The sequence below is a fragment of the Lissotriton helveticus genome, chromosome 5_1, assembly GCF_964261635.1.
Source record: "Lissotriton helveticus chromosome 5_1, aLisHel1.1, whole genome shotgun sequence".
Lineage (NCBI taxonomy): Eukaryota > Metazoa > Chordata > Amphibia > Caudata > Salamandridae > Lissotriton > Lissotriton helveticus.
In genome coordinates, this window is record NC_136065.1 from 650,929,425 (window position 1) to 650,952,438 (window position 23,014).

General features: G+C 43.8%; 1 protein-coding gene across 2 annotated transcripts in view; it reads left to right on the top strand.

The window, feature by feature from the left end:
• NFKB2 (nuclear factor kappa B subunit 2) overlaps positions 1-23,014 on the top strand; it is a 192,656-nt gene that overhangs the window by 140,633 nt on the left and 29,009 nt on the right. For both annotated transcript variants that reach the window (XM_078643046.1, XM_078643047.1), the window contains 3 exons: positions 3,459-3,561; positions 9,256-9,521; positions 16,358-16,427. In XM_078643046.1, coding sequence (XP_078499172.1) covers positions 3,459-3,561; positions 9,256-9,521; positions 16,358-16,427 — 439 coding nt within the window. The remainder of the gene's footprint in view (positions 1-3,458; positions 3,562-9,255; positions 9,522-16,357; positions 16,428-23,014) is intronic.

Consider the following 23,014-nt stretch of genomic DNA (forward strand, 5'->3'; position numbering starts at 1 on the left):
ACTAGTTATAGTTACTTGAGATAAATATAACTGCTAAATTTCTAGGGTTTTGTGTGTGTAAAGACTGAACCTAACTATAACATCTCTCTGTAACCTTTGGATTTTCAGTGGGAAAAAAGTATATATATATATATATATATATTATATATATAATATATATATATATATATATATATATATATATAATTCACTCCTCCGCCACAGCGAAAGTAATGGGCGCACACGCGCTGCCTTTCCACAATTTGATTTATTCAATATTACAGCTGAAAACAAACAAACGATCAAACAAACAAACGATCAACGCGTTTCAGTGCTGCTGGCACCTTGCTCACGATCACCTTTTTTACATTTTTTCATGATTTTTAAAGTAACCAATGACGTTGGATGTTACCTCACATCCTGTTTAACTCTAGGCATTGTGGTATTTGCAGTTTTTGTTAAAAAGAGTCTATTTTGTGAAGTTCCACCAACTAGTTTTACTTGTGCAAGAGTCATAGTTCTTAATTTATTCATTGCGTCATGCATACATATTGTATTTCGGAGCAAATTGTTCCTTTAGGTAACATTTACATCCCTCCAGTGGGATTATGCGTTTGCTTCGAAATATCTTTTGTTGAATTATGCCACCATCCTGTTTATTACCCTCCAGTGGGATCCATCATATTTTATTCCTCTTGTTCTTCATTTATTTCCTTGAATGAGAATGTTGATTTCCCAAACTTCACCAGCTCATCTTTAATATTTATGCGAGGTGGATGTATAACTCCTCCGACTGATTCAGGCCGTGTGGATGTAGGGTTCTGAAGTTCAGGATGTGGCGCGATTCTTTTTTGCGCATGATTTTCTCACGATCTCCTGCACGTATATTCTTTGGTATTGTCTCAATTCCAAAGAATTTTAGTTTTTGCCAATCCGCATTGTGTTGTAGCTCCATGTGTTTTGCCACCGCATTCGCTCTGTCTTTGTGTGTCGTCGCTCTAGCGTGTTCCATTATCCGTTTTTTCAGCTCTCCCTTTGTGCTTCCAACATACATTAGGGGGCACGGACACATGATGCCATAAATTGTAAATTCCGTCGTGCACGAGATTAGTTGTTTTATTTGCCATTTTTTGTTGTGAGGTAGTGGTATTTCTTTGATAGGCTTTGCGATTTGGCACATTTTGCAATTATAGCATTTGACGAAGCCAGTGGTTTTTAGCCAATCTTTCTTTTTGGTTGTTTTACAATGACTGTGGATCAATTGATCTTTCAAGTTTGGCGCTCTTCTGTACGTAACCACTGGATGTGGGCCCACTATCTTTCCTACAGTTTCATCCAAGTGGAGTATTTTCCAGTTTTTTCTCATTATTTTTATCAAATCTTTGCTGATATATATATATATATATATATATATATATCACCAAATTGCTCTAAGCTTTTCAGAGGCACACGACAGGTCCCCGCCCTCGGGGCTTGGAGGCTTGAAGGTTTAGCATGCCTTTCCGCTCCTCTCTGTTTGCTTTGCCCGACGCGTTTCAGGGAAAACCACCCCCTTCCTCATGGGCTGCTGTAAGAAACACTCGAAAAGCATTTTCCACTTCACTTGACCTTTTTATTGAACAAGCCCCCAAGTGGGCGTATACTCAGTGCATCGCTCTCACTGATTGATGGGACTTGTGGTCCTTGGAATATGCAAAGTCTAATTCTTTTAGTAAGCTCGAGTGTTCTTACAAATTAATGCATAATTATTTTTCACCTTTAGTAGGCTGAGTTCCGGTCCAGCATGTTGATTTGAAAGCCATGGAGTCCTGTGCTCCAGGAGTCCCCAGCAGTTGAGAACTCAGAGCCTCGTTGCGCTGACAGTTCGTTTCAACTCTCAGTCCACGATGGTGCACTCTTCACGACAGAGCTGATATTCACATAAGTGAAGAAAAAATTGTATTATTGTTTCATATTTATGATAATATTAATAACAGGTGATATGATACAACACCCGGGTTGAAAAGCCGATACACGGCATTATTAGGTGTAAACATAATGTTTAATATCAGCGCTACAATGTAAATGAGATATGCATTGTTGATGAACAAATTGGTTCGATTTGCACATTCCAAGATGGCGCGACCTATTGTATGTACGCTTTGGTCCCCCTTTCTATGTCATGCATCTCAACATGTGATATGGACATAAATACACTGTTGGTCCGCGCGCGAGAATCAACACTGACGAAGGCTAGTAGCCGAAACGCGTTTGTTGACTCTGGTTAATAATAAACGGGAGATTTAACACCAACCTGCCCACGAGTGCTGTTTTCCTCACGAATTCGAAGGATTTTGAGCTTTATATATATATATATATATATATATATATATATATATATATATATATATATATATATATATATATATATATAGTGTTTTATATTTATATTTTATGGGTTTAGCCTCATAAAAAAATTATATATGTTTGTATGTTACCCTCGACCCACCTCCCCAAAAGATGATATTTGATACCTATTAAAAAACATCTTTCATGATAAGTAGTATTGAAAACTACTGTAAATAAATTGTCATAGCACTACGTTATTGTGTTGTGAGCTATTGTGCTGTAATGACTTGCATTGTAACAACTCCTATTCATTTGCTGGGGTCACAAATACAGTGCGCAGTGAAAGGGCAGTTCTGGTCACAGTTGAAGAGTTGCCAGTTTACAGTTCATGGGTACTCAGAGGTCCTGGGCGTTCACTGGTTTCCTATCAGCAACTTAGTTCACAGGTTGTTATCTATTCCCCATGAACTGCAGTGCATTCAAAGGGGGCTCCTATGTATGGAGTGCATGAAAAGGAAAGGGATTAGTGATTTTACAAACTATTTGGGTGACTGGTCAGTTACCCAAGTAGCCAGCTGTCCCCTATGTGATGGGGTTTACCTTCATCAAGTGCTGTATTTGTTTTATAGCCAACAGCGTTGCAAATGACGAGATTAGTAATGCAAAGGAAAAGCAAAACTATTAATCCTAGAATTCAAAGTGCTGTTGAGTGAAAAGGTAAAAGTGGCCAAAGGAATCCCTTCAGACACAAGGACAGCTGGCAGAAATAGAGAACTTAGCTGAAAGACATCAGATCTAAGTAATGAAACACAGGTGAAAATACACAAGAACATTCACAGATTGGTCCTTAAGATCAATTGAGCAGATGGATACAGATGAGTGGGAGGCAGATAGTCTTGTGGATGCATGATGCTTGCTCTGGGATCCATTTGAGATGGTCTGTCGAGCATTTTTTGGTGCGTTAGAGAGCAGCTCACCGCTTCAACAGTCTTCTAACTCGGTTTTTATTCTGTACTCAGAGTGACTGACTGGCTATGTTCTTTACATGCTGGGTTTGTCGTATGTTGTAACTATTGGCATGCATATATATTGCTTTCACCTGCCACGGTGTTTAACATTCCTTTTGATTTCTTGTCCTGATTTGTTTTTAGTTGGGTGCTGATGTCAATGCTCGAACGTTTGGGGGAAACACCCCTCTGCACCTCGCCGCAGCCATGGGCTCCCCGGTCCTTACCAAAATGCTCATCAAAGCAGGTAATTCTTTGCTTCCCATATATGCTCATCAATGCAGGTAATTCTTTACTTCCCAGAGATGCTAAATTTTGTAAATGTCCTAGGCAAATTACTGAAGTGCAAACATTATGTTTTCAGCAAACCAGTCCCTTCAAATATTGTTCCTACTTTGCCCACACTCCAGAAGATTGGCTGCCTGGTATCTATCAGGTTGCATACTCCAACACATGCACACAAAGCACCTCAGTTCCACATTGCTACTACATAGGAGAATTATGCTAGCTGAACCTAATCTGATCCTAATCCTGGCTCAGACGTTAAGCTACAGTGTGTGATTATTGGATAAATATCATTAATTCATTGTGCTTTCATCTATCTTAGAAAATTAAGATAGCATTATTGGTAAAAAATAAAAAAGAACATGTAGATAATTAGGAGTGAATCCTAAAACAGCTTTCTGAAGAGGGAGATTCTTTGAACGTATTACAGAGTCAACTCTTTATCTTTAATATACATAATAGATATACTTGTTTGATTTACAAAGCGTAACTATTGCACAAGAGCATTGGTACTCAATTTATTAACTTTTTTAATTGAAAAGGTGGATCTTTATGTTACACGTAGATCTCTGCAGCAGGTGCTTTTTCTACAATGCTATCACCTAGCTGTCATTCATATTTATTTAGCCGTTAATGACATGAAAGGCTTCCCATAATTGTTGCCTCCAATCTACCATTTGCAATTCCTTTCTTCCACCATCAAGCGAAGGAACACTTGACAATCCTGTGATTTCCGGGCCTCATCTGTGTTTATATGCATACGGTGAGCAGATGTACTTGAGTTCACTTCTTCCTGGTTAGGAAAGAAATCCAGGGACAAAGAGATGGTGTGAGTGGGGAGAGAGATGAGTAAGAAAGAGAGGGAATGAATTGGCAAAGTGTGAGAGATGGTAAACAGGCCCATAGCTCAGTGGCCCATCAAGTTGAAACAGATGCTTTTAAGTAGACCTGGTCCTGGATCCACACAGACCATTCATGGTCACAAGCATTACATTTAACCACTACAGCACTTGGGCATGGCCAACATTTTTAGAATATGGGCTAATGATGTCGTGTACGTGCTCCTTGTGCTACGTCATTGTAATAGCAATAAGACCTGTGCCCTCAAACGCTTTTCGGTTTATTTTTTTAAAGTTTGAAATCAGTTACCAAATTACAAAATTAAAAGGCAAGTGTCTTGCTTGGGCAGAGAGCTGCTTCCTAGCACAATACGGAAACATTATTGTAAAGAAAGTAGCTATCAGACATAGATTAAATTGGCTACTCTGTTTCCTTTAAAATATATATTTTTATTATTTTGTGGTAAAACATCAAACAACTCAACAGGTACATCTCAATCAGAGTCCATTGATTACAAATAATAAGATGTACAGTTAGTGAGGATACAGAGTTTACAGCATTATGATTTTCCTTCATGACCCCGAAGATGCCTCCCGACCCTTGTGTTAGATACCCCTCGAGGCTCTCAGCTAGGTTCGGACCCACAGTAACGAACCCTGCGCCTACATGTCGTTTTCTGTACCTTCCAATACATCTGTCTCCTCCCCTTCCAGCTCTATATTGTAATAGCTCAGCCATGACTGCCAGACTTTCCTAAACTTCCTCGGGCATCCCCTTGCTTTATGCACTGTCCTTTCAGCACCCATGTACATGTCCATACCAGTCCGCCACTCTTTCAAGGTGAGAAGTTCTGGTCTCCCCCAGAATTTGGCTATATCACATTTTGCCACTATGAGGCCTAGGTTACTAAGCAGAAGTTGGTATCTAGGAATGTCGACGTCCGTGTGGATGCCCAACAGAACGTTTTTAGGGTCTGTCAGGATTTGTGCATGTAGTATGTTATTTAGTTCCTGCACTATCCGTTTCCAGTAGCTATGTATTTGACGACAGGCCATAGAGTATGAAAGAAAGATCCACGTACAGTTCTACAGCCCAGGCACTCCAGCGTCTCCTCCCTACCCATCGTATGTAATTTAACCCTGTCGTTATACACCCTATGCAAGATTTTAAACTGAACCAGTCGTAATCGAAGCGTAATCGCCACCTCCCTAGGGTGCATTAGGGCGGTCTTCCAATCTATGTCCTCCAATGTACCTACGAGGTCCTCCCACTTGCCTCGGAGTGTTAGTAAGTTATCGGGCATGTTGTTTATTAGGGTTTTGTATGTCCAGGAGACTGCTTTCTCCCGTATCTCTTCCTGCAGTAACCGACCTTCTAATAGGGCATATTCCGGGAGATCCACAATGTCAGGTTTTTGCGCCAGGCACGCTTGTCGGAGTTGAATATATTTATAATACTGATTGTCTGTCAGGCTATATTCAGTTTGTAGCTCCGCATATGGTAACAGGGTGCCCTGTCATGTTATGTCCCCAAGAGTGGTGTTCCCAATAGCTTCCCATCCTTTAAACCCCCGCAATTTTGACAGTTCAGGCAGCCGTTTACCTTCCCACAGAGGAGTGGACCTAGTTAGTTTTTTGTCCCATTTCATCACACGTTCAGCTCCCTCTATGCCTCAATCGCCCTCTGTGTTGCTGGCAGCAGACTTTTCACCCCTTGGCTCCCATATGTAGTGAAGGTAAGACTGTTTTTGAAATTGGAGTCTCTCCAGGGCGTACGAGGGGTGGTCCTGGGGGGCGTGTCTCCATTTAATAATAACTACGAGGTGTGCCGCTCTTTAGTACACACGGACATCCGGTAGCGCTGTTCCCCCATTATACTGGCTGCTTTGCAGCGCAACTCGGGGGTGGCCCCCATCAAATAGCAAAGTTTGTAGTTCAGTATTAATCGCCTTAAAGAGTACCTCTGGTAATCTACAATACTTGTTTTAGAAAATGTATAATGGCTTGGATAGTGTAAACATTTTGAACATCGCAGCCCATCCCTGTAAGGTCAGGGGGAGACGCCACCACCTAGCCACGTCACCTCGGAAGTCTGCTAGGATGCGCTGGATGTTATGAGTGAGGCAGTTCGTCACTTTTTCAGAAACAAAGAGTCCTAGATATTTGAAGCCCTCTTCAGTGATGGGAAGGCGCTCTGGTACGAAGCGCATGTCTATGCGGCCCCATATTGGGTATATGGTTGACATCCCCCAGTTGATCTGATACCCCGCCTGCTTACCATCATTTTCAACTACCTGAAAGATGATTGGGAGTGTCTTGTCAAGGTTAGTCACATACAATAGGATATCGTCTGCATAAAGCAGGATTCGTTCATCTAACAGCTGTCCCTTGGAGTCTTGGAACCCTGTTAAATCAGGGTGCGCTCTGATCAGACATGCTAGAGGTTCCAGAGCAAGGAGTACAGCGGACAGCCCTGTCTGGTCCCCCGTTGGATGCGGAATTCGGCTGATTTAACGCCATTTACTTTTACTCTAGCCTTGGGATTCATGTTTAGAATATCGACCCATGTCTGAAAGTTATGCCCGAAGCCCAGTTTTAAGAGGACCCGTCTCATAAAAGGCCAGTGTACTGTATCAAATGCCTGTTTTGCATCGAGTGAGAGAAGCAGATGGGGAATCTCACTCCCTTTGGCCGTGTCTAGCTAGTTTGCCAGCCTACCGAGGTTGAGGCGGGTGGCACGTTTGGGCATAAAGCCCGACTGGTCTTTGTGTACCAAGGACGTAATAACCGTCAGTAGTCGTCTGGCGAGTATGGAGGCCATGATCTTAGTTTCGACATTAAGGAGCGAAATTGGACGATAAGATCAACAATTTTCCTGGGGCTTGCCCGATTCCGGTATGACCACTACTGTGACTTGGCAAAGGTCCAGGGGGAGTTCTCCCTCCTCTTTTGACAAGCCCATCTGCAGCTCGCGCTTCGGCAGGATCACAAAGTGGCTCATCAGGCCGCGGCAGGTTGATGGGGAAGGGAAGGAGGGCCCCACCCTCACAGTTCAGGGAGCAGCGCGTTCGGCGCTACGCAGACGGGTAAGACGTCCTCCTCAACGTTGCAGGGTCAGCAGGACGCCGTGTCAGTGTTACCCGCTTTTCCGTGGGGAGTCGGGACCTCGCCGGTGGGCAGGCACTGCGACAGACACACCCTGGTGTGCAGGTATTCCTCCCGCCACCTCCGTGAGTAGCCCCGGGTCAATGTTGTGTGCTCATCGGGTTTGGTTGGCCATCTTATCGGCTGAGTCCCGTCTTCGGAAAGTTCGCATTTCTCCCTCGATTCACGCCGCAGGAGCTACTAAGTGGTACAAAAGGGGGTGGTGATTAACGGAGCATCTGAACCAATCAAACACTCACACCCAGTCAACAGATCTGGGATTAATCCATCACCGTTCTTTAGCCCACTCTGCCACCCCAGTTCAGACATGGCCATATGCAAATCAGTCTGACCTGTGCCTCATGGGAACAGTCCAGCCCGAACTGCCAAGCCATGCCAGGAGCTACTAAGGCGGTTCCTCTGCAGGGCTGAGGTTTGGAACACACTCGGCTGAAGGGTGAGTGCGGTGTTCCTGGCTTGAAGACAGGATTCAAGGCAGGATGTATGCCGGTCGATCGGAGACTCTGTAAACGCGGATACTCGGCCATGCTGCTGGCCACGCCCCCTATTCTATTTCTTCTTAATATTATTGGAAACCAGACTCTCTATTTTCCAGAAAGTGGGGAAAAACATTGAACATAGCATATCTCCACATGAATTCTGACAAATACAATTAAAAGGAGCACCTAACTGTTAGATGTAGAGTTTATTGTAATGTTGCTTTATCCTTGATGTTATTTCATTCAGTGCCTGGGCCTAGGCTCTTTTAAAAAAAAAAAAAAAAGTGGATTGAAAAGCATAATGTTAAACGTGCCAACATGGCATTGTCATTTCTCTCATTGAATTCAAATGGCTTTTGGACACCAAGGTTAAAGTAAATTTGCAAACATTGTGGGGTGCCCATCCTTTTTGAAATCAGTAACATCAGTGTACCACATTGAGTAGTAAACGGAGACCATTGTTAAAGTTGTCCTTTCTCAGACTAGGTGTGAGACCATGTAAGGAGCTGTTGAAATATGCATTAATTGTAAAGATGAACAGCACTTGGCAGTATGTGTGAAGTTGGGTAAAGTTGTAGAAAACAGATGTGAATATTTAATTAGACCTTTGCTGAACACTAGGTGGTACTTTAACTCGACTGAATCCAAACTAGGTACTTTGTAGTTTGATTAGTTTGCCCAATATGTGCATTAACAGTGCCTGATAGGTTAGCTTATATTCTCCCTGCAGACTGAAAGGCCCTGTGTATTTATTCTGCAACTCACTCATAGCCGCGAGTAATCTTTGTGGAATAATGTTTGCATTATTCAATGTAATTAATACTTTAGTACAAAGTTTTCATTATTGTCCCACAGTTTTGAGAATGAGATTAATGAATGCTCGTATTTTAACTGTAATGCTTTTAATTAACTGTACAATAAAGATTTCAGTAACTCAAGTTCATAATTGACACAAATAGTACATTTATGCTCGAGCCTGTAGTTAAATTGTTAGTGATGTCTGCAGACTACCAAATATTTTGAAAACCATGCAGTAAAATATTTGACTGAGACATCAAGCCCAAAGTTGGTTTCTATTAAACTTTAAAAAGTAAAGAGTGTGTACTTCTATAAGTGTGTATTCCCTAGTAATTTTGAGTTCTCATAAAGTCTGCGATTATTCTGACTCTGTAGGAGCTGACGTGCTCTCCGAGAACGATGAGCCAAAGTCCGTGTCATCAGGGAACACAAGCAGTGACACAGACTCAGAATCTGACCTCCAGCTAAACATGGACTCGGATGACTTTGAAGATCGGGATGCAGCCAGTGAGGAAACCATGGATACAGACCAGGATCCTGATCATGGACCGGACTCCAAGAAAGGAAAGAAGAGGTTTATCTGCAGCAAGTCCACACAGCACCCAGGACACACACCCCTCGACTTGACGCGAAGTCAGAAGGTAAAATCCGATTGTGTGAGTGTATATGCTTGCAAGTACATCTAAAGTTCGAAGTGCTATGCAAATTCATTTCAAGATTTGTAAATCATTCACATTTTCACACAACTAAAGGAAAATGCTCACTATAGATTGTGGTAGGAAAGAAACATTCTGCTTAACTAATCACATATAACCCGCACACACTTAAAACATTTCTGGCAAATGATTTCACCCCAGGGTCAATGCATAACCCCTTCTATGCTCATGACAAGCTCAGCTCGTCATGAGGTATACCTCTAGGGTGCTCATGACGAGCGGAGCTCGTCATGAACAATGGGAATCCATAAAGTTCAGCACGGGGGAAAAATCTGGGAAGCACCCAAGGTGATAAATAAGATTTGTAGTTATACAAACCTTTGTGTTAGAACACCCACTCAAAGGTAGTTGAACATCTTTTGTTTGAGTTGTGATGTACAACTTAGCTCCCAAGGAGAAACACTCATTTAACCACTCCACTTCCATTAACCAGAAATGTACTGCAGGCATAATAAAGATACATCATATGTAACTATAACAGACATCCCTTATTATATCTCTTTGATATAGTCTATGAAACTACACTTACTATGCAAAGGTTTATTGTAGGAGTCAACATTTATACGTGAGTTTGGGCTATTTTTCCACAGCCTACATCACTGAAGTCACAAAGGGATATATAGGTCCTTTTCAAATCTTCAGTAGTTCCAGCACAATCATTCTAATAAATGAAAATGGGTCTTTAATGTTTTCAATCTCGATTTTAACTTCTTTGCTTTAATGAGTTTTTAAAGAAATTATTATGTATGTGTAGAGTTGTTCACAGTGGGCTAATCAGTGCTCCTCTCTGCTTTGTGTAATAAATCTCAGTGCATTTTCAAGACTGAATTAATCGGGAATGATCAGAATCTCCGTATTCTTCCAACTAGATGCTCTTCCATTTAGAATGATTTTGTCTGCCAGTATGCAGAGTAGTGCCCAATGATCCACCATTGTATAGTGTCCCTTTGGGGAAAATCAATCTTCATCCACCAGCGTTCTCACTCTGAATTCATGTTCGCAATTCTGAAAAAAAGTGTCATCACTCCTTCTATTGCCTACTTCATAAATCCAGTTTCTCCCTTTGCTAATCAAGAATTGCAGTTCTTATGCATTTTGAACTTGGGGCAGTGAGAATACTGCATTCCAGGACAGTAAATTAAGGGTTTTCCATTTCGAAAATATTGTTTTTTAACAAAAAATAGGGATTAAAAAATCGAGAGTCTTAAAAAAACAAATCAAAGCAAAAATGCAGCGAAAGGACAGGTAAGTAGAAAAAAAACAGATGGGTAAAGGAGTAAGGTGTACCGTTTTTACATTTACTCATATTTCTATACATATGGCGGCTCCTGGGTAAAAAGAAACCTTGTTTTTAAAAAAAACACACACCTTTCTCTCTGTTTCGATATAGGGAGAGGGAAGGGGGAAGGTAAATTAAACAAGCATCGGCAAACCCAATAGGCCTGCGTTGCCACCAGCCTTTTTGGTAATTCTTGCTTTGCTTGGTCTTGGTTTTTGCAAAACTTTCTTGTTCAGGGAGCTGTTTTGCCCTCATCATTAAAAAAAAAGGGCTAAAGTCAAAAGTGTATTTTGAAAACAAAAACAGAACTTATTAGATGGTGCCACACTGCAATTTTCAGAAGAAAAACGTCATCAATTTTGGATTGAAACAGATTTTTGGAACCGAAATGAATGTACAAACAGCAAAGGTAACTAGTATTACAAAATGAATTAGTCCTACATTATTCCCTCAAGAATACTTGAGTGATCCGAAACAAACATATCAAACCTTCCAATTTTTCCATTTAGTCATCTTTTTGTTTAAAAAAGAATTGAGTTCGCTTTTCTGTTCAAGCACACTAAACGGGGGAGGAGACGGGAAGGGGGAGGAGATGGCGGATACAGGGAGGGGAGTTGGGGAGTTCTTCGTGTTCTTCTTGTTCTCTTTTGATGATATGTGCAGCGATATGACAATTATCGGCCTGTGACGTTGGCCTCATTATCTATTGCATCTGTTTTGTTGTTAATTCAATCAAAAGATTTCAAACTAAAAAAGAATTAAGGCACCGCAAAAACGTTTAGCCAAACAAGACAGTTAGAAGATTCAGATACAATCTGGAATGAAGTCTGATGGAGTGTAGTTGAAGGAAGCACTAGTGTGTCCTAATGGAGGAGCAGTGGCGGGGATCGTTCATCCTTGATTAGTGTGTACAACTGCAGAGAAATCAATAGTTGTCCAGATGAAAAGCAGTAGTTTTCTGACAATGGTTTAATGGTTTTTCTTTGTTAACCCCTCTAGTACAAGTTGAAAAAATTAATTTCAAATACATTTGAAAATGCCAACAAGTTGGTGGAGGATATGATAACGTCCTACTAAGAAATCTAATCCTGAGCCGTACTACTGAGGTGTACTTTGTAAATTACTGTATTAAAAAAGTAATATGGAAATTGGGGACAATTCGTCATCTACAAACCTCAAGTGGGTAGTTGAGGGTTGTTTGCAGATCAGGGTGGAGACTATTTGCTCTCTTGGAAAGTAATTGCAAACCGGGATTTTAATATCTAACTTTAAGGGCTGGTAGCAGTAGTTGGTCTGGAGTTTCTCCACTTGTCAGCATGAGAAAAACCTGTCAACTAGTGGTGGGAAGATGGAACTCTTATGGGTAGTGATGCCCTTAGGCCTCAACTTTATAAATTGTTAAACCCAGTCTAGTTTGCTAAGGATGCGATACAATTGATCAAGTTTCAATAACTTTTTAGTTCAGACGATTCTTTGTTAAGGTTGCCACCTTATGCTAGGCTGCATCTTAAATCAGTTCTTGTTTTGAAGTTTCTCATTGGACACCGAAATCAGAATGTGATGGAACAAGTGGATTTTACTAATAACTATAGTTCTATTATGTGCAGTAATGTAGGAATTATGGTAGCATTTAGCACAATCAGTGAGCTGGGTGGCAACTATATCCAGCTAATTTCCATCTCTGAGGGCTAGATAAAGGTAATATATGCACTTTGAGGAATGTTTGATCAAGTAGAGTATTGGAAGCAGTGAGAAAGGAAGTAGTTGGCGAGCATGTGGCCATATGGCAGACTAAAAGGGATTAGAACACAGTGTTTGAGGACAGAGATGAGTGTGAGCTGGTCCAATTTGTTTAAACAAGTCTAGAAGGCAATTGGTAGCCTTTGGGATTCTTTGGTTTGAAAGCTGTCTCAAGATTTGGTAGTTGTGGCTCATGCCTGGCTAACACATTTTATAAGTATAGTTTTTATCCTAGGGTGATTGGCCTTTGCTATTGGTGATGGAATATTGAATTGAGGAACATTGTAGTATTATCCTGGAGGCCTTTCATTTAAGTTCTTAAGGCTGCGTAAGTTAGCATAGAGCAAAGTGGCTTTGTTGCTATTTCTGATGGCTGTATGTCATGCTGTTGCGAAGGTGTTTTGTACCCTGTTATACAACACCAACAAATCTATGAAACCAATATTTACAATCTACCGCCATTTTAAAGTCCTCAATCTCTCTTGGATTTTAGTTTGAAGCGATAGGGATATGATCTTCTCTGGTAGCCTGCAGAAGTGAGTGGTTCAACATCATGTTCAGTTGGTCTTCCAGGATGTTGGGGCAGGGAATTAGCATTGAAACGGGTAATTATGTTTTTTTTTTGTTTTTTTTTAACGTTGTGAGAATTTTTGTTTGCTCTGGTGTAGATGTTTCCTTTTGGTCCATTTCAGCCCTGTATGCCAGGTTTTTGGTAAGTGGGTAATTGGAATTAGCTTTTTATAGTAACAACAGAGATGTAAACGATTTGTGTGGTGGCCACTCGTGTTTAATATGAACTTTATTAAGTTGGTAAAGGATTTGGGGAGGTAGCTGTTGACATTCTAAGGCTTCTTGGAGTCATGATTCTTATTTTAAAACACAATAATGTTGTTGTAAGGAAAACCGTCTGCATCGTCCAGTAATTGACTATCATAGCTGCTGTGAGCAGACACCTTTTCCAATTCTTTCCAAGTTGAAAACTGGAAGGAGTTGGCTTGAAGGCCTCAATAGGCATGAGGAAGGAAAAATTACAAGTAAGGTGTTCATCATATATACGTGGGTATACGTTTCTGAAGAGCCATTAGAAATGCATGGCAGTAACCTCTTTAATGCATTGATGTCGTTAACACAAATGAAAGAAGCTCAGTAGAACCTGTTCCCGGCATTCAGTGTATTTGCATTTAGAACTCTACTTAGTTCTAAGAAGTCCTTAATAGTTTGTACTAATAAATTATGCTTTTGTGGACCCAATTTCCTCTCTCTACATTTACCCTCTGCTACATCTTCTTGAAGGTTGACAAAAGGCTTTGTCCGTGAAGATAGTTTCCAGTAGTCAAAAACAGATAGGGTGACTGAATTTCAGTCATAAAATGTTCTTTAAAATAACCTGAAAAGCTGGGCTTTCCCCTCAAATATACGAATGTTAAATCAGAAAATTAATTATTTTCATATAACATGTAGTACAATATATGGTAGCCCGGGGCAAAAAAAGTTAGTTTATGCTAGACACTGATGGGGTATTATTGAGTCGTTTTCATTTCTAAAACATATTTTGTCTGCAGCTCTAGGGGATTTAACAGTTGCTCCTTGAAATGTACTGCTACCAATGAACGTTTATTGCTCAGAAATGTGTGAATTGTAGAGTCTTGAGAACAGTGCTGACTGAAAATAAGTATTTGAAAGAATTTTATAGAAGGTTTTGAATATTCAAATATAATGCAATGCTTAAATTACTAGTTGGCTTGTCGCATGACAGTCACACTACGGAAGTACTTTTCTAGACTTCCATTTTGTAAATGTATGTTGGACCTTGAAACAACTGTTCATGCAATATAAATTGCTAAATATATTTTATATTTAGCATCATTTATATCAATATGCTCAGTACAATTATGCCAACACATGAAATATACACATGCAAATCGAACATTTTGTCTAGTCCCCTTCAGTCTTTCATGTGTGGAGAAGGTGTTTCAGGTGTTTCAAAATTGTATGTCATGTATCCAAAAATATGTTTGTAGCATATGTGCCTATAGCTATGCATGCTCTACACACTCCTTCCATATAGTGTTGAGCTCAGGACGTTTTCAAGTCACAAGGTTCGGTGTGGTGTGACTCCTTCCTTAGGTGGTACCGCGCACGAGCTTCGACTACATTGTTAAATTATTTTTTCTCAACCATTGGGTTCAGAGATGGACCGATGTCAGTCCCAAATTCAAAGTGTTCCACATTCATGCTTCGAGTTCACGTGGCTTTCCTTCTACGCCTGCATCCAAGAAACATTTACAGGGCCTATCGCTTCTGATATCTCTCCAATCCAACGTACGTCAGAGACTGTCACACAACTCCAGACCCTGACCCCTGGGCACATACACCACTTCTGCGCCTCATGCCCTCGATCTTCCACCTTCGATATTGGTAAATGTCCACTCATGGTTAGTGATGTAAAGGATGCCCTTCCGGAAATGTCCTGCAAGCCACTCTAAATATCCCTGGCAGACCTCCACAGCTTAAGCAATCTTTGCTTGTCCCCAGAGTATAACAACGCAGAGTGTGCTTCTTGTCTTGCCTTTCCTTAACGCAGAGATGGACTCTCAGCCCTCATCAGAATGCAGAGACAAACAGCAAAAGAATCCCCAGACATCTTCGGGGAACTGAACCCCCTCTCTGCCAAGAAGGTGAAAGACATTAAGTCTTCTGACATTCCTGCTCAACAACCCAGGCCATAGGTCACCGGCTCCAGCGCATCCAACGCTGATGAAGTGGAGGAAGAATGGGCTCTATTCACTTCAGCGGAGGCCACGTCTCCTACAAAGACCACATCCAGGCTCATTGGTATGGGCGAAGCCCAAGCATTTCTCAAGTCTCATATGTGACCGGACTCAGAGCCAGAGCACCTCTCTTGAGAGAGTCAGACTTCCAGACCTGTACACAAGAAATGTCCATCCTGTGGACCTCCATTGCGTGCGGGCCTTGGTTGGCACCCAGAAAAGACGTTGGAGCCAAAAAGGAATCCTCCAAAGTATGTCTTAACCCATTTGCCCTCGCATCCAAAGACACCAAAAAGACTTGGCCCCTTCAAGTCCAAAGGCTTCAGCACCGGAAAAAAGTGTGGGCCTTAAGACCTTCATCTAGGGCCAGCTATTATGACTCAGAGGGGCCAATCCTCGAAAAGTTGCAAGAGCATCTCAACGAGAAACAGAAGCAATTATTCATTAGCACCTCCATAGCGAAAATGAATACCAAAGTCCCCCCCTGTATCAAACCCCAGAGACTGCAGACATCTTTCAAAGGAAAAAGAGGAAGATGAACCTGCTCCACACATACCTTTTAGAGACCATACCAATTTTAAGGAGGTTCAAAGGCATGGCTATTAGCCCTCCTCCTTTTACTTCTCCTTCCTCTCCTCCTGCTTCCACCACCTCCCCACCTCCCCCTTCATGCTGAAAACAGTCTGACATCTTTGCAAAGCCAATAAAGGCAGAGGAGGGGAGTTACACCCAGAGTAGGGAAGAAATTCAAGAATACTCCATCCGATCCTTATACACATGAGGGGCCATGTACCCCTGTTGTGCACAGAGCTCACAAGCGGGCCTCTGCGCCAACGCATGTGACGCCCCACCACCTGATAAAGAGTAAGTGCTTTCTTGACACTGCCGGAAAAAGAGTAAAACTTCAGATTGTACACTAGTATAAATATGCCAAGTTGTCTCTGATGTACGCACCTCTCTTACTTTCACAGGTGAGAGAGATCCTCCTGAGCTCCTCCCAACAGGATACAGAAGTGACAAGGACATCGGGTTCCAGGCCAGGTAATAAAGTCGAATTATCCTCATTTGTTTTTCCCCTCATTTTTTATATTGTAAGTGACTTTCTGCAACAACTTGTAAAGTGCTGTATATTCCTGAGAGACAGTTCTGTTAAACCTTGCACATTTATTCAGAGACTACATTACATGTATTTGTTGCAGGGAGTGCTCATATAAAGTTGTGCATGTTAGTCTGCACTGTTCAGCTTCTCTATAGTTTCGTAGTGTTCTCTTCCCTATCCTGATGTTGTTGTGTGTTTGGCTCTGCTTGAGGTCTTACACCTGTTAAACAGTTGAACTCAAAACCAAGCCTTGATTACAAGCCCTATGAATGTATTACTATGCAGTTGTGCTATGTTCACGGCTGTGGGTTGGAGGATGATGAGGATAATGATGGTTTTGAGAAGTTTTCTCGTTGTTGGCATGTCCTAAGTGTGGGCCCTTGTACCTGTAAAATTTGTTAGCAGTGTCTTGACAACTGCCTGGCTTAATACTTGAAGACATTCAGTTCAAATCCTCCTGTGTGCCATTAGAGTCTAAATGTTTTTTTTAGTTACCTAAAATTAAAGTACTTAAGTTGATGCTGCTAAGCTGGTTCTGAGAGATAATTTATTGATTCGTAAATACCTATTTTTTGAATGGGTATTCTTTTTTTTTTTTAAACTCTTTTTATTAACAAAATAACAAAAGAGGAAAAAACATCCGGTGTGTTAACAGTTTTTCATTAGACAGGTTGAAATATCGCTCGTACAGAATTACTAAAATAATTTATGATTCATAGGATCATGGGGATTCCTGCGCCTCCGCTTCCATTCGTCACGCCGGGGGTGTACAAATCTCACCACGGTGCCCATTCCAAGCCCCCTAGACCTCTCCCATTTCTCTGGACAACCTCTGGCTACATATACAGACTTCTCCCTGAACATACACCAATCCAAGTCCTCCGCCCATTTGGAAACTCTGGGTGGTTGGCTGGCCCCCACAGCTGAGCAATATTCAGTTTCGCTACAATATACGCCAGCGTCACCCATTGCTTACGATATACATCTAGGTCTTTGGGTTCCCACACATTCAGTATGCACCTCCGGGCCTCTGGTCGTATCTCCTCCCCCAAAACCTCTCTTATCTTGTCATGAACCCTTGACCAATATTCCTGTATTTCCTCGCAGTGCCAAAGAATATGCATAAAGGTACCGAGCTCAAGCTCTCCACACCCCCTTCGGCACTCTCCACTCTCCGTTCACCTCATACGTACCAATGGAGGCCCAGTAACATACGACCTGTGCAAGATCTTTAGTTGCACAAGTCTCAGTCTCATCTGGATCACCACCACCCTCGGGGAGGAAACCGCTCTGTCCAGTCTTCGTCATCTAGCTCCAGTCCATCTGCACTCCACTGTGTTCTTATAAGCCCCAGCGGGTCCTCCATATTATTAATACGTTTTTTGTATATTAAAGAGAAAGTTTTCTCTGGGAGGTGTCCATCTAACACTCGATCCTCAAGAGAAGAGGCCTCAGGAAGCGTGGCGTCCCTAGGTATGTGAGTGAGGAGAGCATGCCTAACCAGGAGGTATCGATAATACTCACTGTCATGTAGGCTATATTGCTGTTTGAGAAAGTCAAATGTGTGTATTTTGTCCCCTCCCCACACATCCTTGATCTGAGTGATCTCGATGAGATCCCACTTGTCAAATCCCTTGGATTTCCACAAGCTCCCAAGTCTCTCTGAGTTCCACAGGGGGATGGCTAAGGTTAATTTCCCTTCCCTGGCAAGATATCTATTGGCAGCATGCCATGCATTCTAGAGTACATACAAAAATCGGGGAAGCGCCAGCATCTTAAACAGCACTGCCCTACCCAGCAAGGATAGCGGAAGAGCCTTCCAGCGCTCCACATCCTTTTAAAACAGGTTCAAAGGAGGACCCAGGTTGTAAGCATAGCGCAGCTTCGGGTCAAGTGTTATGTATATACCTAGGTATTTAAACCAGAGTGGCTCAATCTGTATGGGGCACGGCTGCGGGACCACCAGAGGATCCCTGGTGAGGACGAAAAGCACCGATTTCGACCAATTTATGGCGAATCCGGAATACCTGCCTAATATGGCTAGTATATCGAGAAAGTTGACCAATGACGCCCTGGGGTTGGTAAGATAAAGCAGGATATCATCAGCGTATAGCGAAATTTTATCCTCCCATTTCGGCGTCCACCGCAAGCCACGTATTGACCAGTCCCACCTGACCCATGCCGCCAAAGGTTCTAGTGCCAGAGCGAAGAGAAGCGGGGACAGAGGACACCCCTGTCTCTTGCCCCTCCCCAAAGGAAAGTCAGCCGACTTGCAGTTATTCACAACTACCCTGGCCAGGGGATTAGCGTATAGTAAACCTACCCAACCAATGAACTCCGGTCCAAAACCCAACTTTGCCAATACCGCGAATAAATAGGACCACTCAACCCTATTGAATGCCATAGTGGCATCTAAGGACACCAATACCTCCAGTTCGTGTATTTTCGGGGAACCACCATGGATCCCATGTAGCCTCCGCAAGTTGAGTGCCGTATTGCGTCGCGGCATGAAGCCAGATTGATCGGGGTGTATCAAAGTTGTGATTACCTTGACCGATCTGATAGCGAGGAGCTTCACCAAGATGTTGGGCTTGGTGTTTAGCAGTGAAATGGGTCTATATGAGGAACAAAGCGTCTTAGGCTTGCCTGCCTTATGGATAACTGCAATATTTGCCACCCGCTGATCATACGAGAGTTGACCTATCTCCCTACTTTCTATGAACATGGCACGGATATGTGGGGCAAGCTTATAGGCATATCATTTGTATAATTCTATTGGTATACCATTGGGGCCAGTCGCCTTCCCTGATTTAATCCCTCTAATCGCCTGTGCCACTTCATCGCCTGTAAAAGAGGAGTCTAAATATCCCCTATCACCTTCAGACATGCAAATATCCTTAATCATCTCACTGTTCTCTGCCGCTGTATATCTGCCAACCGTGGTATATACCTCTCTGTAGTAGTCAGAGAACTCATCTGGCACTGCCTGTGGGTCCGTGACCATATCAGAACCTATTCCCTGCAACTCCGGTACCAGCCTTGATGCCATCCCTCACGTTCAAGCCACGCAATCAATTTACCAGCCTTGTCACCTTGCTCATATATTCGACTTTGGATGATATTGTTCTGGGCAATCGCCCTATCTCTGGCAAGGCCTTTATATTCATCCTGTCGTAACTTTAAAAGGTGCAGGTCCTCTGGAGTGGCAGATCTGGCCACCTTTTCCTCCAACCTTGTCACATCCGCCTCCCCCCTGACTATCTATGCCTGACACTTCCTTTTCTTCCCCGCCACCAGGGACAGGACTTCCCCCCGTATCACTGTCTTATACGCTTCCCACAAAGACTGCGCTGAGTCAACAGTACCCACATTTTCCTGGAAGTAGCATTCCGACTTCCTTACTACCTCTTTTTTGGTGGCGGGTTCTTTAAGGTGCCACGCACTAATGGGGGCTACTCTGCCAACCGCATGCTGCCCAAGCTTCACGCACAACCACACCAGAGAATGATCAGAAATACCCTTTCCAAGGTAACATGCCTCCTTAACTGTAGCTGTCATGACTGCCGACATAAACATGTAATCCAATCTGGACATACTGTGGTGTGCGGCGGACACGTGTGTGAAGTGTGTCTGTGTCGGATTACGTACCCGCCAGCTGTCAACAAGTCCCACTGTTTCAAGGAAGTCTGGGAGCCACCACTGCGATGGTCTAAGTATCCGCGCTGGATATCTGTCCATCTCCCCATCTAACACTGCATTAAAGTCGCCCCCTAATACGAAGAGGCCCAGGGGCAAGGTGAGAAAAACAGCACCCAGGTCCCGGAAAGTGTCAGATTGGAGGCCAGGCGGTGCATATATTGACAAGAAAGTCACTGTCTTTCCCCCCACTGTCCAGAGATGCCAACATAACGGCCCCTCTGGTCGAACCACATGGCCTGGATTACCATGGGAAAGGAGTTTTTCAGCAATATACCAACGCCCCTGGACCCCGTTTTAAACCCAGCGTGCGCCACCAATTTATACCCCCCTTTATGAAGGGCCATGCAGCGGTTGCCTATGAGGTGTGTCTCTTGCAATAGTACTACATCTGGTGAGTGCTTTCTCACAAGCTGATTTACCATTCCCCTCTTGATCCTATCTCCCAGGCCATTTACATTCCAGCTCAGCACCTTTATCCCCGCAGCCTGGCTAACATACGACAGTTAACCAATATCTGTATCGTCCAACTGCAACATTACCACCTGATGCATAAAGAAAAAACATAAAGAAAAACCCAACAGTGCAAACGTTACTGTATACAATAGGATCTCTAATCCAGATCTCTTTAATCACCCCGCTTTCCACCCCCCCCTCCCTGCACCCCTGCATATGGCTAACGCCCATCCCCAACTCGCAGTGTGCCTGTCGCCCAATACCCCCCCCCAATAGCTAACTAAAGGTAGTAATAGGAGGTAACCATTGCCCCGCTCCTCCTCCCAGCCCCGAAAGGATCTCTTGTGCCCTGAATCAGTTTGCTGCCAGAGTGTAGTTTGTCAGGATAAAGAGAAACAACCGCTGAACCGATCCCACGTCTAAGTCTCTCCAGCAGTTCAAAACAGTTCTGTTGCCTCCAACTGTACCGTCCAAGTCACTACTCCCTACCATCAGGTTCCTGTTCCGCCACCCCAGCCGGGGGTCTGCTGTCAATCCAATCCGAAGCGGTACAAAAGGGGGTGGTGATGGACGGAGCATCTGAACCAATCAAACACTCACACCCAGTCAACAGATCTGGGTTTGATCCATCACCTTCTTTAGCCCACTCTGGCACCCCAGTTCCGACATGGCCATATGCAAATCAGTCTGACCCTGTGCCTCATGGGAACAGTCCAGCCCGAACTGCCAAGCCATGCCTTCCCTGGACCGGAAACAAGCTTCCTAGGACCGGTTTCTGGCATTTCAGCCGTCTTCAGCCAGGCTTGGTTGAATTCAGTGGCAAAGTGAGCAAGGGACTCACGTCTGAGCATACCCTGCCAACTTATGGCGAACAAAGCGGTACAAAAGGGGGTGGTGATGTACGGAGCATCTGAGCCAATCAAACATTCACACCCAGTCAACAGATCTGGGTTTGATCCATCACCGTTCTTTAGCCCACTCTGCCACCCCAGTTCCCACGTGGCCATATGCAAATCAGTCTGACCCTGTGCCTCATGGGAACAGTCCAGCCCGAACTGCCAAGCCATGCCTTCCCTGGACCGGAAACAAGCTTCCTAGGACCGGTTTCTGGCATTGCAGCCGTCTTCAGCCAGGCTTGCTTGAATCCAGTGGCAAAGTGAGCAAGGGACTCGCGTCTGAGCATACCCTGCCAACTTATGGCGAACAAAGCGGTACAAAAGGGGGTGGTGAGGGACGGAGCATCTGAACCAATCAACATTCACACCCAGTCAACAGATCTGGGTTTGATCCATCACCGTTCTTTAGCCCACTCTGCCACCCCAGTTCCAACATGGCCATATGAAAATCAGTCTGACCCTGTGCCTCATGGGAACAGTCCAGCCTGAACTGCCAAGCCATGCCTTCCCTGGACCGGAAACAAGCTTCCTAGGACCGGTTTCTGGGATTTCAGCCGTCTTCAGCCAGGCTTGCATGAATCCAGTGGCAAAATGAGTCAATCCAATCCGAGGCCAAAAACCAGGCCTTCCCCTCAAATTCCACTCGCAGCCGAGACGGATACATCATTGCATAACGCAGTATGGCATCACGGTCCCGGAAGTTAAGCACTTTGGCGATCATCGGGCGAGGGGGTGCCCCAGGTCGCGGTCTCCCTCCCGGCACTCTGTGGGCCCTCTCATTTGTGAAGAAGTTACTAAGACCCTTCGACTTGAGATGTTGGAGGACAATGTCCTCTACAAACAAACCCAGCGCCTGCCCCTCTGACCTCTCGGGCACTCCAAGAATTCGTACGTTGTTGTGTCTGGCTCTCCCTTCATACTCATCAAGCTTCCGGTCTGTAGCATCTCGGGATGTCTTAAGGTCCCGCACCTCACGCTGTAGCTCCGCCACATCGTCTGTCAAACTAGCCGTCTTGATGTCCAGCGACATCACCTTCTCGCTGGCCGTCGTGAGATCTGCACGTATCAGGTTGACCTCTATCGTGACTGCGTCAAGTTTATTGTCCAATGATTCCATTTTCCCCCCCAGCAATGACTGGACGGCGTTTATCGCCGCCATAACATCTGTCAGCGTTGGCTCCAAGAGGGCGCCACCGCGTCTCCTCCCGACGACGCGGATCTCCCGGACTCCAACGGGGACCCCTTGGGTAGCGGTCAAGCTTGTTGGATTGTACTTGTTTTGAACCTTCGATGACCTGGGCATAGTCTTCTCTGGATCCTTCTTCGTTGCCATCACAGCAGTCGCCTCCCCTCCGTGGGATCTGAAATGGCCACCCCAGAACCGAGATCGCAGATGGTCCGCCGCTGGTCGGGATAGACAGGAGCCCCTTGCTCTGTACTGTGCCACTCTGAGTGCGCCTTCCCCTTGATAGGCATAGATT